Raw genomic sequence first — 15,487 nt, 5'->3', positions numbered from 1 at the left:
GGGCCTATCACATTTAATCACTATTCAAAGCACTGGAGTAAAAAAGACAAAAATCCCTAACCTCATAGAGCTTCCATTCTAGTGAAAGAATATGAGAGTTACTAGCATTCATGGGGGTGAAAGCCAACAGGCAGTATCTTAAGCAATGGTTTAGAATTCAAATTTGTGAAGACAGCACAGAAGCCTATGATATTAAACCCACTTAGCCAATCTTCATTTTGTATGTAGCTCAGGTTTGTTGGTTATGGCTTTATAAATACCCTAATTATATTCGGTAGCAAATCAGATATTTTGTATTAAAGATTCACAGGACAAATATGTTTTGAGATAAAATTGTATGCATACTATTGAAATAAATACAATGTGATTTATAAATGAGAACAAATTAACAGTAAATAGTATTTCAGAAGTTAAAAAGGTGACACTAGTTGTACTGAATACACAACCTTTTATTTTTCTTCAAATTTGGAGTTTTTTAATTATACAAAGATGACAAGTCAAGTTTTGTAACCTAAAAATATTTACTTATTAAAACTATATTAATACTTTCATAAACTATACAAAAAAGAATGAGACAAACATGTGCATTTATAGAACTGCATGTCAGTCATGCCAGATCCCTGGGGAGGGAATTCCCAGCACGACCTCATCTGTCTGTGAGGACACAGAGCAATTCTCATTTAGACATACACATTCATTTGCTTGTCCAGCACGGTCAGTCCTCTACCTCTTGATGGTTTCCTTCTGCTATGGATGTGCATGTCCAGTTGTCTGCTTCTTAGAGCAGACATTTACCTAAAAGAAAGCATTATAATAAGTTAATAGTTATTAATTTGGATCTGCACAAAAAAGTCCAACTATCTTTTTTTTTTAACCTGTTTTCAAAAGACACTTTGATAATAAAATTCAACAAATTTTTCAAGGGTTGAGATATTTTTCCATACAAGATGTCTGAATAATTACAAAATGTTGGGCAACTTCTGTTTTCCTAAAGAAAACTTCCCTAGGAAGGTATTTTCAAAACGAAATCTCTGCACAGTAATTTCAGATTTCATGTTACCTTCCTCATCCACCAGCCATTGGAGGAGGACTAGGGCCACGCAGATGATTAATTCGACCCATTCTTCTGGGAGGGTTTCCTGGTGGCCTAAAAGAAAAATTTCTACTGTTAGTAGACATCAAGTGGTTCCTTTCAAACACTCAAACAGACCCTCTTCTCTATTTAAAATAGGAATTACCAGCTAGGTCAGGAGTTGAGAAAATTCAAACCCCTACAGGGACCAGACACTTAATGCACATGAGGAAGTGGGTCAAGCAAGGACTGTGATGGCCTGAACAGTGTCTCCTGTAAATAAATGCCCAACTGAAACTCCACTCCATGGAAGTGCTGCTTGATCTTCTCTGGTTTTTCTTAGCAGTGGAAATCCAGATTCTACAGTGAAAATCCCTAGATTTAATGTTGGTCATCAGTTTCAGCCTCTAATTTAGACTTTGCCCAGAGGATATTTGATATACATTTTAGCTTTATCAAATTGACTCTGGATATGAAATCAGAAGCAACTTGATTTAATTTACGGTAATGCATTAATCTTGTGAAATAGAATTTAAACCTTTTATTTCCATGAGCCAAACTATATCTATCTATCCATAATATCTAATTTAATTAAAATTACAGACTGGTAAAAATATCTATTATCAACTTAGAAAGCTCTACCCTCTTCCATCATCATATCTGGAATCAGAGGAGTTTCCGTAGCCTCTTCTCTTTTTCACATCTTGCTGAAGCAGAGTCTTGAAACTGAAACAAGGGGCAGAAAACAAGAGAAATACCGCTTTCAACATAAAATATATTTCCATGGTTTCAATTATATCTGTGAGAAGATAACTAAAACCAACTTAGTTCGGACCCCACATTTTTCAAAGCCAGCTGGACAGCACCATCTAGCACGAGCACATGTCTGCATTTGTGCCATGTTCCGGGCAAAAGCTACTATTCCTGTCCTTCATATGTGCTAATAACTCTCCTTGACGGAGTCTAGGAGTGGCTCTGAAACGAGAGCCATGCCCAACTTCCTCCCTCCACTCTACGTCAGCTGTCAAGTCCCAGAGTCTGTTTTCACAGCATTGCACATTCATTTCCCCTGCACTTCCCCAGCCAACAGCCTACTTGATGGTACCTTGCTGAGGGAGGAGCCCAAGGTAGTATGCTAGAGACACAGGGCTTCTGGGAATCCATTTGGATGGAATTTTATTGGTAGAGGGAGACGAATTTAGGTTAAAACAATGTTGTTGTTTTTTTTAAGTTGGTTTATTTATTTGCTTCCTTATTGATTGATTGATTGATTCATTCATTCATTTAGAGAGACCATGAGCAGGGGAAGGGCAGAGAGGAAGGCGAGAGAATCTCAAGCAACCTCTGTGCTGTTAGCATAGAGCCCAGTGCAGGGCTCAAAATCACGAACCGTGAGGTCATGACCTGAGTCGAAACCAAGAGACAGCCACTTAAGGGGTGGAGCCACCCAGGAGCCCCTAAACCAATACTTTAAGTAAACAACAGAGAGTAGGTGAAGCTTGTAAGAGACTTTAGTGAAGTTTTGCAGTAGGCAAATTAAGGACCCTCTGTCCCATTGTATTTTTCTATGGAACCATCTCTTCCATTTTTTCTTTAACCCCTTCAAACTTATGCTACATGCAGCTATCAGATTATTTTTCTACACCACAGCTACCATCCAATTAAGTGTAAAGACTGCAGTCTGCTATTCAAACTTCTTTGCCGTCTTTCCTGTGTTTTTTCCACCTTCCACAATCACATCCAACCCAATACCCATTGTAATATGAATCAGAGTCAATAAAGGAAGGGGCGCTCTCTCATATCTCTGCATCCCTGCAGTTCTCTGCTATGTGACATTCAAACGTATATTCAAACTTAGCATGAGTAAGACTTGTTGGTAATTGATGAATAATTTTTACAAAACAGCATGGGAAAGACCAGAAAAATGCATTTAACTAAGAATTGCTTGGACTTACAATAAAGTTTAAGTTTTTGTCTCCTGTATTGATTTTAACAATTGAAAAACAACTTTACTCCTTGGGATATTTTTTTATCAAGATCTAATTCCCCTTGTTTGTTTATTGTACAATATGGAATAAAAGCTGCATACATCCATTACAGCTGGAATAGTAGAGAGAAAGTGAGGCACTGTCATTTGGCATTAGAATACGGAGGCCTGGCTCCAGAGCTGCAGACTGAAATTGTTACCACTAAGGCTAAGACACAGTCAAGCTTTACTAACTCCACTATCAGATTCATACTCGTAAGATGTTTGGGGGCAGCTTCATCACCAAAGAAGTCTTCATTTCCCTTAGAAGAGCTAATGATAATAATAAAAAACTTACAATTAAAAACTGCTTCAGGAAAGCTCAGCTTGTTTAAGACACTCCACATAATGTATCCAATGTATTTCTGTTAACTGAAATATCAGGGCTATTAAGAACATTATTAATTATTACACTTACAACAAAACCACGAACTCAGCTATTCCCCAAAAGAAATCTGTTATCAAAGATAATCTCCATGGGGACTGACTCCGGCTGTCCAACACTTGTCCTACAGACAAGAAAAAAGAAACTTCAGTTAGTGCTACAAATCCCTGACACAAGATATATTACAATTAATCACTTAGGAAACATGAGACTCAGTTTTCAACTTGTTCACTGTTCAGATGGTCAGCACAAGGAAAGGTCTGTTCTATGTGCATCCTTCTAAGGAAGGGTTCAGGGAAGTAAAGCTCAATGATCTAGGGGTCATACTTTTAATATGTCAAATGCCTTTCTATGTTCTTAATTTTGGTGAGTGACACTTCAAGTATTTTTTCTCTTTTTCAATTGCGGTAAAATAGGCTTTAAAATTTTCCATTTTAACCATTTTTAAGTGTATAGCTCTATGGCATTAAGTACATTCACACTGTTGTACAACGTTCACCATCATCCATCTCCAGACCTTTTTTACCTTCCCCAACCGAAACTCTGTACCCATTCAACACTAACTCCCCTTTTCTCCCTTCTCTTAGTCCCTGGCAACCACCATTCTACTTTGTCTCTATGAATTTGACTGCTCTAGGAACCTCATTATGAGGAATCATACGGTATTCTGACTTTGGTGGTAGGCTTTGGTCTTCAAGTTTCATCCATGTTGTAAATGTGTCAAAATCTCCTTCTTTTTTAAGGCTGATTCATATCGCATCATATGTATGTACCACATTTCGCTCATGCGTGCGTATATCCTTGGGTTGCTTCCACCTACTGGCTGTTGTGACAATGCTAGCATGAATGAATACTGGTGAATGAATCTCTTTATTCAAGTATTTTGAGGAAACAAATGGAATGAGTGAATATAAAAAATGTTTACACTACTCCCATCTTCCTAAATGTGTTCAAAATATTTCTTTTCACCTGCAAAGTCTCTGTCCTGGATAAAAAAAAAAAAAAAAAAAAAATTATACACACTCTTACAATTGTTTAGAATCAGTTATGTTAAAATTTTCAGACATCAAAGAATTTGTGTGCTCTAAGTATGAAAGAGAATTTGCCTTGTTCATTAAAATAACCACATTTTTCTGTAACGGGATGCTGTTGATTCTAATTATAGACTCCAGTTTTATCTTAAGCACAAACAAACCTATTTTTCAAACCACTTTAAATAATGGAAGCTACAACATGAAAAGTTAGTTCTCTAAGGTTTTTAGCCTTGCAAATCAAGAGGTCAGAATATTTTGGGAGAAGAACTACCTGCCAACCTCTCCTCTCCATTTGCTCAAGGGCTTCCCCATACTCACTTTCACCCCCTCAATCAGGGTCTACAGTTCCTCTTTCTTTGACAGTCTTTCAGGGATTCACTTGGACCTGAGCTCTCAAGGGAGCTATTGAGAAAAAAGGGATACACTTCAAGACAGAGCGTGGCTGCCTCTTACTAGCTCTGCTTCGTTGGCTGGTGGGACATTTTCCTTCTCTGAGAAGAAGTATTCCCAGGCTAGTAATATAGGATTATTGAAAAAGAAGTCATGTGACAGTAAGAAAAATGTTTTGCTGACTGTCAAGTGCTGATAAATTCAGTCCTTCTAAAAGAGATCTAACTAGAACACACCAATTCTCTTTGCGATTCTAAGGAACGCTTTGCAATGTTCTACCTCACGTTTGGTACTTTCTCTCCTAGTTTCTGAAGGCAGAAACCTCCCCTCCCAACATATGCAGAAGGAAATAACTTGCTTGGATGAAGCTGGCATTTCTCAACTATAAAAGTGAGATAAAAGAACTTAAAGGGAACTTTGTGTTATTTATGTGGATCCAATAGGACAATGCATACACAGAAAGACCCACTACAAAGAATTACTCAATAATGTATAAATAGAAGCTGCCAGCCTTACCCACAAAGGATATAACACAAAGTCTGCAAGTGCCCAAAATAAGATGAAACTTTAATGCTTTTGTTTAGTGTCCATAAACCTACTTGTTTCAAAGATTAAAAAAGAAAAAAAATTAAGTTTATTTATTTTAGAGGGGTGCCTGGGTGGCTCAGTCGGTTAAATGTCCGGCATCCGACTTGGGCTCAGGTCATGGTCTCCCGATTTGTGAGTTTGAGCCCTGCATCCGGCACTGTCTGACAGCTGGGAGCTTGGAGCCTGCTTCAGATTCTGTCTCCCTCTCTCTCTGCTCCTCTCCTGCTCTCACTCTGTCTCTCTCTCCTTCAAAAGTAAATAAACACTAAATCTTATTTATTTTGAGAGAGAGAGAGAGAGAGAAAGAGAGAGAGAGAGAGAGAGAGGATCCCAAGCAGGTGCTGTGCTTGGTGGGGGGGGAGGGGGGAGGGCTAGGGGGTGGGGGGTTTTAACTCAGGAACTGTGAGATCATGCCCAGAGCCCAAATCAAGAGTGGGATGCTCAACAGACTGAGCCATCCAGGTGCCCCTCAAAGATTTTTAATTGGGAGAAGAGGAGGCAGAGATTTTGAAGAGCAAAGAAATGCAAAGTGCACCCAGCCAGACTTCTCCCCATCACACCTTAATCATCTCTGAAGACGGATGATTCAAATAGAACAAGGACCTCCCTAGATCCTACTGGTTAAGACTGCACTAAGGCATTGATTCCACCTGAGTCAAACAGGTGGGCGGGCACTTTTGGCAGCGGTCTGACCCAGTGATCTTGTGTCCTTCCTTTCCAGACACTTTCTTTGTGGAGTCTCTGAATTAAGCCTCTTCTCTGATTCTCTACTCCAGGAACAGTTACCTTTGTTCCTACAGGGGGCGGGGCTTCTCCCTGTGCCCCTTGGAATTAGGGCAAAACAACTGCGTGTGTGACTAGCTACCTACTCCTGGCGGGTGGGGGCGGGGGGGGGGAGCCTATCCAATTTTTAAGTTTATTTATTTATTTTGAGAAAGAGAGAGCAAGCAGGGGAGGTGCAGAGAGAGAGAATCCTAAGCTGGCTCTGCGCTGTCAGCCTAGAGCTCGAGATGGGCTCGATCTCTCAGTTCGTGAGCAGTGTGATGGAAATCAAGAATCGGACCTTAAACGACTGTGCCACCCAGGTGCCCCCTTATCCTATATATCCAGTTCTCTTTACAGGTTTTAGAGAAAGACCGGCTAGTAGATACCAGCAAGGACCCTGACGACAGTCTCCTCCCTTCGTCTGTGATGCTGAGCAACCTAGTGGACCTTGCTGCGCGTCAGTCCTCACCCCTAAACGGGACAATAAACTACTACGTGAATAGGGCTGCCACAGAGGCTGAATGGGTTGATCGGGAAGAGCGCTATCACTGCGCCCCAAACACAGGCACTGCGCAGACGGTGTCAACCCTGTTGTCATGCCTCGTTAAACACGCGGGCGCCTGAGGGGAAAGACCACGTTCGCGAGACCCACAGTCAGAAGCTGGGCGAGGGCGCCGGGCAGCCGGCACCGTCGTCGTCACCACCGGGACCTCGGCCCCCGCCCGCGGGCTCAGGGACGCTCGGCTGACGCGACGCAGGCCCGGGCGACTCCGGGAAAGCCGGGCCGGCGGGCGAGGATGGAAGAAACCCGGGTCGGCCCTCGCAGGCCAGCGGTCGCCCTCGCGTACCCTGCGACTCACCATTCGAGATGTAAACCATCTTTGCCCCTTGTTCCCCGCCTCCGTAGCGACTGAGGGGCTTGGCCCCTCTCGGCCCCGGTATCTCCCTCCGCGACCCGCCCTTGGACGTCACAGCCCACGGGTGCACACAACGGCGACGGAGGAGGGAGGTGGACGGAGCCCATTGGCTGCTGGAAGGGGGACGCCCATGACTGGCGGCTTTTTTTTTTTTTTTTTTTGCTTCGTCACGCCGGCAACTTCCGGTAGAGCGAGGGCTGCCGGGCAGGTAAGCGGAAATGATGTTTGGGATTTTAACCCGTAAACGCGCGCTTTCCTGTCTCCTTTTGGGTTTGAGCTCGAGGATCCCGTTTGCCCCGCACGGTGAAGAAAAGCTATATTCTAGTTGCTTGATGGGCCCGTAGGTCCAGGTTCGGGAATGCGAAGCTGCTCTATGTGCGATGGCTTGAAGAAACTGCTGGCAGGAGGGGGTTCCTCAGAATATTCCAGAAGTGTTGGTATTTGAGGGTGTGGAGGGCAGTGCCTTCGGGCTGAGGCGGTGATCAAACCGTAGGGAGCTCTATTGTGTTTTCGGAATGCACAGACAGGCACCCTCTAGATGTATTCATTCTTTTTAAAACCAGTGTTTCTGCTCTTGGTTCGCCAGAAGTGAATGGAATTGTTAGCTCTTTTGAGGCAACCGTGAAAAAAGAAATAGTGTAGCGCGAGACCTTTCTGTTCTTGTTTCTTATTGATGGCGACTGCACGCAAGCATTGTGAACGCGACAGATGTGTAAGAAGTTATTAGGTGGTCACTGATTAAATATGGACCATGTACTATGTGCCTTGATGGTGGTTTTACTCTGCGCCAGCCGGTGGGCGACTTTCTGTTCCTTGAACGTGGCAATCGCATTCCTGTCTCAAGGACTTTGGTACTTCCCTGGCTTTCTAGATGGAGTCCTGATGGCTGTGCTGACCTCCTCCCCGCCCCCCCCCCCCCCCCCCAGCCCGCAGTGCTGAAGCCATGTGTCATCTGGAAAAAGGTTATCATCTCATTTAACACGAAGCAGAAAATTACATTTTGGAGAAATTGTATCTTGCATTTAATAGTTTGGGTTAAGATTTTAAGTATGTTCTAATATCTAGAACAAATATTTAATGTTGAATTTTTGGGAGCATCCCCCCCCCCCAAAGTGCATAACAGAACAAGACAACATCCTTTACTTCTTTTGTGATTTTTGCAGCACAATCATGGATTATTTTTGCAAAAAATACTGGAAAGGGTCATTAATTGTACCAAGGACTTTTTTAACCCGCTATTATCATCTCACGAGCTCTACTCTCCTTGCGCCTTACCTGAAATCCCAGCTTCCACCTTTGTCAGCCTTAAGCAGTTTTTCCACACTGCAGCAAGAATGATTTTAAAATGAAAATCCTCATTCCTAGTGATTTCCTATTGCTCTTAAAATGAAATCCAGTTCCTTTTCATGGTCCTCAGGCCCATCAGGACCTGTTCACTTGATTCTGTCTTTCAAACTGTTATCTTCTACAATCCCCCACCGATGTTATCGCTACCAACATTGTACTTTTAGTTTCTTGAGCACCCCAAGTTCTCTTATGCCTCCAAGGCTCTGCACATGCTTTCCCTTCTACCTGGAGCGGTCTTCTGGCGCCTTACACATCAGCTGCCTTTATCCCTTAGATCTCAGTTTGTATCACCACTTCTGAGTGCCTTTCCCTGGCCACTCATCTCCATGATTATTCATAGTGCTTAACACAATGCAAAATTATTTTATTACCTGAAAATTGATCTTTGTCTCTCTCAAGAAACATAAGCTCTAAGAGGTCACAAGCCCTACCTGCCTTGTTCCCTTTTATCTCTTCAAGGTCTGTCCTAGTCCTTGGTGGATAGTAGGTACACAGATATTTGTTAGTTGGCTGGGGGGGATATCTTTCTGAAAACTTCCCCAGTCACCAAAGGAGGAAGGGAACTAACATGGGGATCCCCTGAGGACCGGACTCTGCTGAGTTATCTCTTCCTTTCTCTTTTTCTGTCTTGATCATTTCTAAATGAGATATAATGCAGTGATTTCCTAATGAACTATCTCTAGCCTGTCACTCCATTTCATGATATACATAGCTGCCAGTTTAATCCAACCTAGCCTCTTTCCTGCTCACTACTTTCACTTTCTCCCCTCCCTACCACCTAACAAATAATACCCAGCCTCCTTGGTCTGGCACTGAGGGATTCCCTGATATATCTCACACTTATCTCCCTGACTTCTAATTCCCTGATAGACCCCTTGTTTTCCTGTCCTGTTGCTTCTACTCATCTGTTCCTCTGAATGGAAATGTTTCCCACCTCTTAAAATCTAATCTATCCTTCAAAGCCAGGTATGTTGCTATCAAGTGAAATAATGAATGTGAAAGGACTTTGCAAATTGGAAAAAAGATTGTAATTAGTAGCATGGTGGTTGGGGGACAAAGAAAAAACATTCCCTTTGTTTCCCTAACCTTCAGTGTCTAGAACTGCATGTTAACTACTAGCCACATGTGACTGTTGAGCAGTTGAAATGTGGTTAGTTTGAATTGATACGTGCTCTGCATACAAAATACACACTAGGTTACAAGGACTTAAAATAAAAAAACAAAAGGATGTGAAGTATCTCAATTTTTTATATTGATTACCATTGAAATTATAATATTTTGAATATTGGACTACATAAAATATTTTATTAAAAATACGTTTAACAATTTCTTTTTACTTTTTTTTTTACTTTTTTTTTTTTTCAACGTTTTTTATTTATTTTTGGGACAGAGAGAGACAGAGCATGAACGGGGGAGGGGCAGAGAGAGAGGGAGACACAGAATCGGAAACAGGCTCCAGGCTCCGAGCCATCAGCCCAGAGCCTGATGCGGGGCTCGAACTCACGGACCGCGAGATCGTGACCTGGCTGAAGTCGGACGCTTAACCGACTGCGCCACCCAGGCGCCCCTCTTTTTACTTTTTTAATGTGACTGCCAGAAAATTTTAAATTATATACTTGGCTTATATTTATAGTTCATGTTACATTTCTGTTGCATACTGCTGGTCCAGAATGAAGACATTGGCCTGGCACAGAAAAGGCACTGAGTAAACATTTGTTGAATGGATGAATGAATGAATGGTCTTAATAATGACCAATATTTTAGTATATGTGCTGCCAACATCAGCACAATAGTGAATAGTGACATATAGTAAACTGCACAGAGTTTACTATATGTCAGGCACTGTTCTAAACACTTTCTATTTCTTAGTTTATTTAATCCTTACAACAAAAAGAATAATAGCTAACATTTATATAGCACTCACCCTGTGCCATGCAATATCCTAAGTGCTTTTCATGTATTAGTTCATTTAAACTTCAACCTTACTAAGTGGGTTCTACTATTATTCCCATTTATAGATGGGGAAACTGAGTCATAAGTAGCTCAAATGACTTGCCCACAGTCACACAGCTAGTTATGAAGCAGAGATTAAGACCAAGTCTGGCTCTATAGTTTGTGCTTTTGACTCCTGTACTATACTGCCTCTCCACACAATAACAGTTATTAAAACAGTAGTCCTCAGCAGAGAATGGGAAGTGGTTTCTGAAGATTGTATCTCAGTTTTCTCAGTTGCAAAATAGCTTCCCCCAGTTTTTTCTTTTCTAGACATCCTGTGCATTAAATTCCCCTAAGCAGCCAAGTTAATTACCTTCCCGTCTCTACATCAATCCCTTGGCCAGAGGGATGGGCTATTCTGAAAGACAGCTACCTTGAGCTGGAGTCAATCTCACCTAAACCTCATGGTTTGAGAGCTGAAGAGGGGTAGTGTTTACCACAAGATAGTGAAGGGATATGGGTTACATCAAAACAATAACATGCCCTCAATTCTGCCTTTAGGGAATGTGGAAAACACTTGGCATTTATATTCTTTATTAACCTTTTCTGTGTTTGTTCTTACAGTTACTGCCTTGTATTCTTTATTGCATTCGGACTCAGAAATCTTAGCCCTTTAATTATCTCATTTTTTTGACTCATCATTAAAAGCAGATTTTTAATATTTTTAGACTTGTATTCTTTGGTACAAAAAGCTTATTGCTTTCCAAGCCTTATCTCTAGATCCCTGAAAATGGAGTGAAGAAATAGAAATGTACATTCTATTACTATGTTTATAAGTCTTAACACCGATTTTTATATTTGGAAAAATTAAAAGTATAGATATGTACCCACTGATTTTAAGGAACATATGATTTATTATTTTTTTAAAGTTTATTTTGAGAGAGAGAAAAAGAAAGCATGCATGCATGCAAGTGAAGAGGAAGGGGCAGAGAGAAAGGAAGAGAGAGAATCCCAAGCAGGCTCTGCACTGTCAGTGTAGAGCCCAACGTGGGGCTCAAACTCACAAATTGTGAGATTGTGACCTGAGCCGAAATCAAGAGTCTGACGCTCAACTGACTGAGCCACCCGTCACCCCATGATTTATTATTCTTATTCACTAAATGGTTCAGAGCAGAGCATTTAATAGTCTTTAGATATATTTTTGTTTTAATGTGATACCTGAGCGTAATATAAGAAATCAAAAGATACATATGGATATGCCATGAAGAATAAGTCTCCTTTCTTCCCCCATAACTCAAGATGCTAAATTTTGATCCTCTAACTTCGTGAGGCTGTCGTAAGCACTGCTTGGCAAATTCCTCTTGGGCAATAGTAACCTTCATGACAGACTCACCTCTCTTTAAGTTCTATCTTCTCTTGGATCTTTATCAAGCAATTTCTCACTCGTTAGCTCTCTGATATTTTGAAAAAAATTATTTCTCATTGTTTTGGTCAAATTCTTTTTAGTTGTCCTCTGAAGGAAAGTTAGTACAAACTACTTAATCCTCCGTAGCAGAAGTGGAAGTTGATGCATTTATTTAACAAAATCAGAGTGAGGAGTTACTGTTAAGTCTCTGCCTTTGAATTTAAAAATTCTGTTATGTATGTATAAATAAGTTTTCTACAGCTGCTTTCCTAATAAAGTCAAAACACATTATTACTTGTGAGCAGAAAGAATCATTTTACGCAGCAAATTAAAATGTGTGGGTGATTAAAAAATTATTTTGCCAATAAACATTCTGCTTTTAATCTTTCTACTACCAAAGAGATGAATAAAAGCTTACTTGGGCTTGACATTCTTGGTTCCTTCAATGATGGGTTTGTTGAAAATGGGTTTATAGTCTCTTAGGGGCAAGTTCTTTATGACCCAGTGATGGGTGTTCCTTTAAAAGACTGCTAACCAGGTTCAAAAGGATACCATGAAGGAGATCACTGTCACCTCAACTCGCTGGCTAAACAGGCTATTGCTGATGCCTCCCCAATCACTTCATTTTTCCTTACTAATTGTATAACACGGCAGCTTGGTTAACATCACCCAAAGTCAAATATGGTTCTTAACTTCACGAAATCATCTTTCACAATTATCAGTCATTCCTCTCTTTTGCTTTGAAACCCTAACTTGTTTTTGATGGGAAGTATGAAACAGAGACTCTGAAAATGGAATCTGGCAACTGAAGAAGTGTTGCTTGATATTATTTTCTCGTTTCATCTTGAACGCATTTAGCTACTCCTTAGTGGCACCCAGTCTTTCACGTTCAGACTGAGACATTTCACAAGTGCGTTGGAGACCATATGCCCAGAAAAGTGGAGAAGCAAGTGGAAATGGATGGAGTCACCTTGGGTTGCTGACCTGTTTGATCTCTCCGGTTCCTGTGCTGGCTGGCATGAGGACGGAGCAGATGTAGAGGCTGCCAACGGGGCTGGCACACGAGACAGAAGGGCTGGTGCTCAGGCTTACCGCTGCAGCAGAGAGGGCAGCATCAACACATCACACAGGGACTTAGTAGGCTGAGCAGGTACAGGTGAGTTCAACCTTAGGACTGTTGCTGCTGAAGAAAACCACCCAGAGGACTCTAGTCATTTCATTGGAGTCACTATTTTTAGAAATGTAAAATTCCAAAGGAAGCATGCTAAATTACCCTTCCCATCATAAGCTTTGAAAATGTTCATATCCCTGACCCAGTGTTTCCATTTCTAGAATTCCTAAAGAAACAATGAGAGTTCGAACGAGTTTATGTGCGAGGATATTTACCCCATGTTATTTGGAATGAAGAAAATGGTCACCATATAACTGGCTAAATTTTAGAATATAATAGCATATTATACTTGAATGGGAAACCATAAGTGGAAAAAAACAAAGCAGTATGTATAGTATATCAGTGCAAAAAAAAGATGCATGTATATGGAAATACACTAAACGTGGATTATGAGAGCTATAATTTTTCCTTTTTGCTTTTCTATAGTTCTTGAATTTTCTATGATAAATTTGTGTTCCTTTTGTTATTAGAAATATAAATAATATCAAATAGCAATAAAAATCAGTCAAGATATCTATAATTTTTAAAAGTTACATTTGTTAGAAACTGAGGGTTCATCTTTAGTTTCATGTAATGGTTTGAGCAATTGTTAAAAAATTGCCCCAAAATATTTCTTTCTAGCAGAAGTGATAGAAAATTAAAAATTAAAGGATTTGCACAGGTAGTTGTTAACATTTGGATACAACTTAAAGGCCATTGTACCTAATAAAGTTATGTTTGCTGTGCCCACTTGCTCTAATACACAAAGTTATTGTATAATAACACATGATACATATGAAAGTATACACATGCAATAGATCCCCAGCAATTAATTTCCAAAGGACCACAAAGGACCAAAGAATTTTCAAAGGGCCCATAAGAGCTGGGTTCAGAGAGCACCAACTGCGATTACAGGGGACCATAGATAAAAAGTTTCCTGGTCCTCTTTGCATCCCATCCCATCCCTGGAGGAGTCTGAAACCACAGTAAGCCAGCTCCAGAAGGTGAAGGAGAAAGTTGGGCTGGAGGCAAGAAGAGGGAACCACCTAGTCATAGACACTTCCTGCCTTCAACAGGCCTCACGAGTTAGTCAATGTTTTTTGGTTTTCCCTAAGTAGGAATAGAGTCTGGTAAGAATCAAGTAAACATAGTTTAAAATTCCTTGCTAGTCAGCTCAGAATAATCCCAAAAGCTGATCAAAATGCAGACTCACATGTTCATATTTTGTGAATGATCCATTGGCAATGTTACCGAACAAAAACATTCATTTTAAACATGACTTTTCAGAGTCCTGTCATACAATTCAATTAAAAAAAATTGAAGCATTAAAATAGGGCTGTGGACCTTAATAGATCTTTAGCCCTTCTTTGGGGTAGCTGATTGTTGACAGTAAAATCATCTTACCAGTGTTTTGACCATGATGAAAAGAAATAAACCGTGAATCAAGAAAATTTATGGAATTTGATATGAAGGCAAGTAACTTTGAAGCAAGAAATTAAATCCTCAAAAACAAAAGAACAAAAACTCAAAAGGTTGTATGGGTGTTTGATCTAACATCCTTTCCTTTAATAGAATTTAGATGCTACAAAAAAATACACTGCAGGGGCGCCTGGGTGGCGCAGTCGGTTAAGCGTCCGACTTCAGCCAGGTCACGATCTCACGGCCCGTGAGTTCGAGCCCCGCGTCAGGCTGTGGGCCGATGGCTCGGAGCCTGGGGCCTGTTTCCGATTCTGTGTCTCCCTCTCTCTCTGCCCCTCCCCCGTTCATGCTCTGTCTCTCTCTGTCCCAAAAATAAATAAAAAAACGTTGAAAAAAAAAATGTTTAAAAAAAAAAAAAATACACTGCAGCAACTTTCTTACTTTCGGGGGAATAAATTAGAATCCAACTCAATGATTTTTGCCTCCTAACTTGAAGGCACTCTCTGGAAATAGCATGCAGGGAGTCGACCCTGAAAATAAGTTCTTTTCAATATGTATACAGTAAAATGCAAGATTTAAGCTGCCTTCTAAAACAGAGTGGAGATGAACTGCAGAGACCCGGGGTTATGCCTGTGTTCCACAAAGGCCAGAGAAATCCTGGAATATCTGTCCGTATAGTGCCCGCCAAATGTGCCCTGGCACATGCTCTATGGGCAATTTGTTTTCTTTAGTTCTCTCTCAAGCAGTATTTCAGCTTTCGGGATAAAGAAATTGCTTTTGAAATTTAAGACTCGTCATGATGGAAATGGTTTTCTTCGATCCTCCGCACGATGTGAGGCCTATTTCAGAGCTTGTCTGGTTTTATGCTCTAAGGCAGGAAGAAAAAAAAAGACCGTATTCTCTTTTCTATCCTTTTTAATGAGCTATAGATTTCCAGAGAGATCCTCCCCCAAAATTCTGGACACTACTTTTTGCTGTAGATCTTAAAGATTTACTAAATTGTTCAATCGCCTGTAGTATGAATTCAGTTTAACTTGATAAAACATTTATTAAG

At 40.7% G+C, this 15,487-nt stretch overlaps 1 protein-coding gene and 1 long non-coding RNA gene across 2 annotated transcripts in view; one reads left to right on the top strand and one right to left on the bottom strand.

The window, feature by feature from the left end:
* Positions 1-1,056: 1,056 nt before the first annotated feature.
* Positions 1,057-7,267, bottom strand: SELENOK (selenoprotein K). The gene is made up of 4 exons (XM_058726567.1): positions 7,121-7,267; positions 3,517-3,607; positions 1,715-1,798; positions 1,057-1,147 (listed from the first exon to the last, which is right to left on the bottom strand). The coding sequence occupies exons 1-4, from the start codon at positions 7,137-7,139 to the stop codon at positions 1,057-1,059; spliced, it is 285 nt and encodes a 94-aa protein (XP_058582550.1). The 5' UTR covers positions 7,140-7,267.
* Positions 7,268-7,306: 39 nt separating this feature from the next.
* The window catches only part of LOC131510037 (uncharacterized), a 66,929-nt gene continuing 58,748 nt past the window's right edge, over positions 7,307-15,487 (top strand). Inside the window, exon 1 of the long non-coding RNA XR_009260873.1 lies at positions 7,307-7,385. This is a non-coding gene — a long non-coding RNA (uncharacterized LOC131510037). The remainder of the gene's footprint in view (positions 7,386-15,487) is intronic.

Source organism: Neofelis nebulosa, chromosome 4, assembly GCF_028018385.1.
Source record: "Neofelis nebulosa isolate mNeoNeb1 chromosome 4, mNeoNeb1.pri, whole genome shotgun sequence".
NCBI lineage: Eukaryota > Metazoa > Chordata > Mammalia > Carnivora > Felidae > Neofelis > Neofelis nebulosa.
The sequence above is the reverse complement of the archived record's forward strand: the minus strand, read 5'-3'. Positions and strand labels throughout refer to the sequence as shown.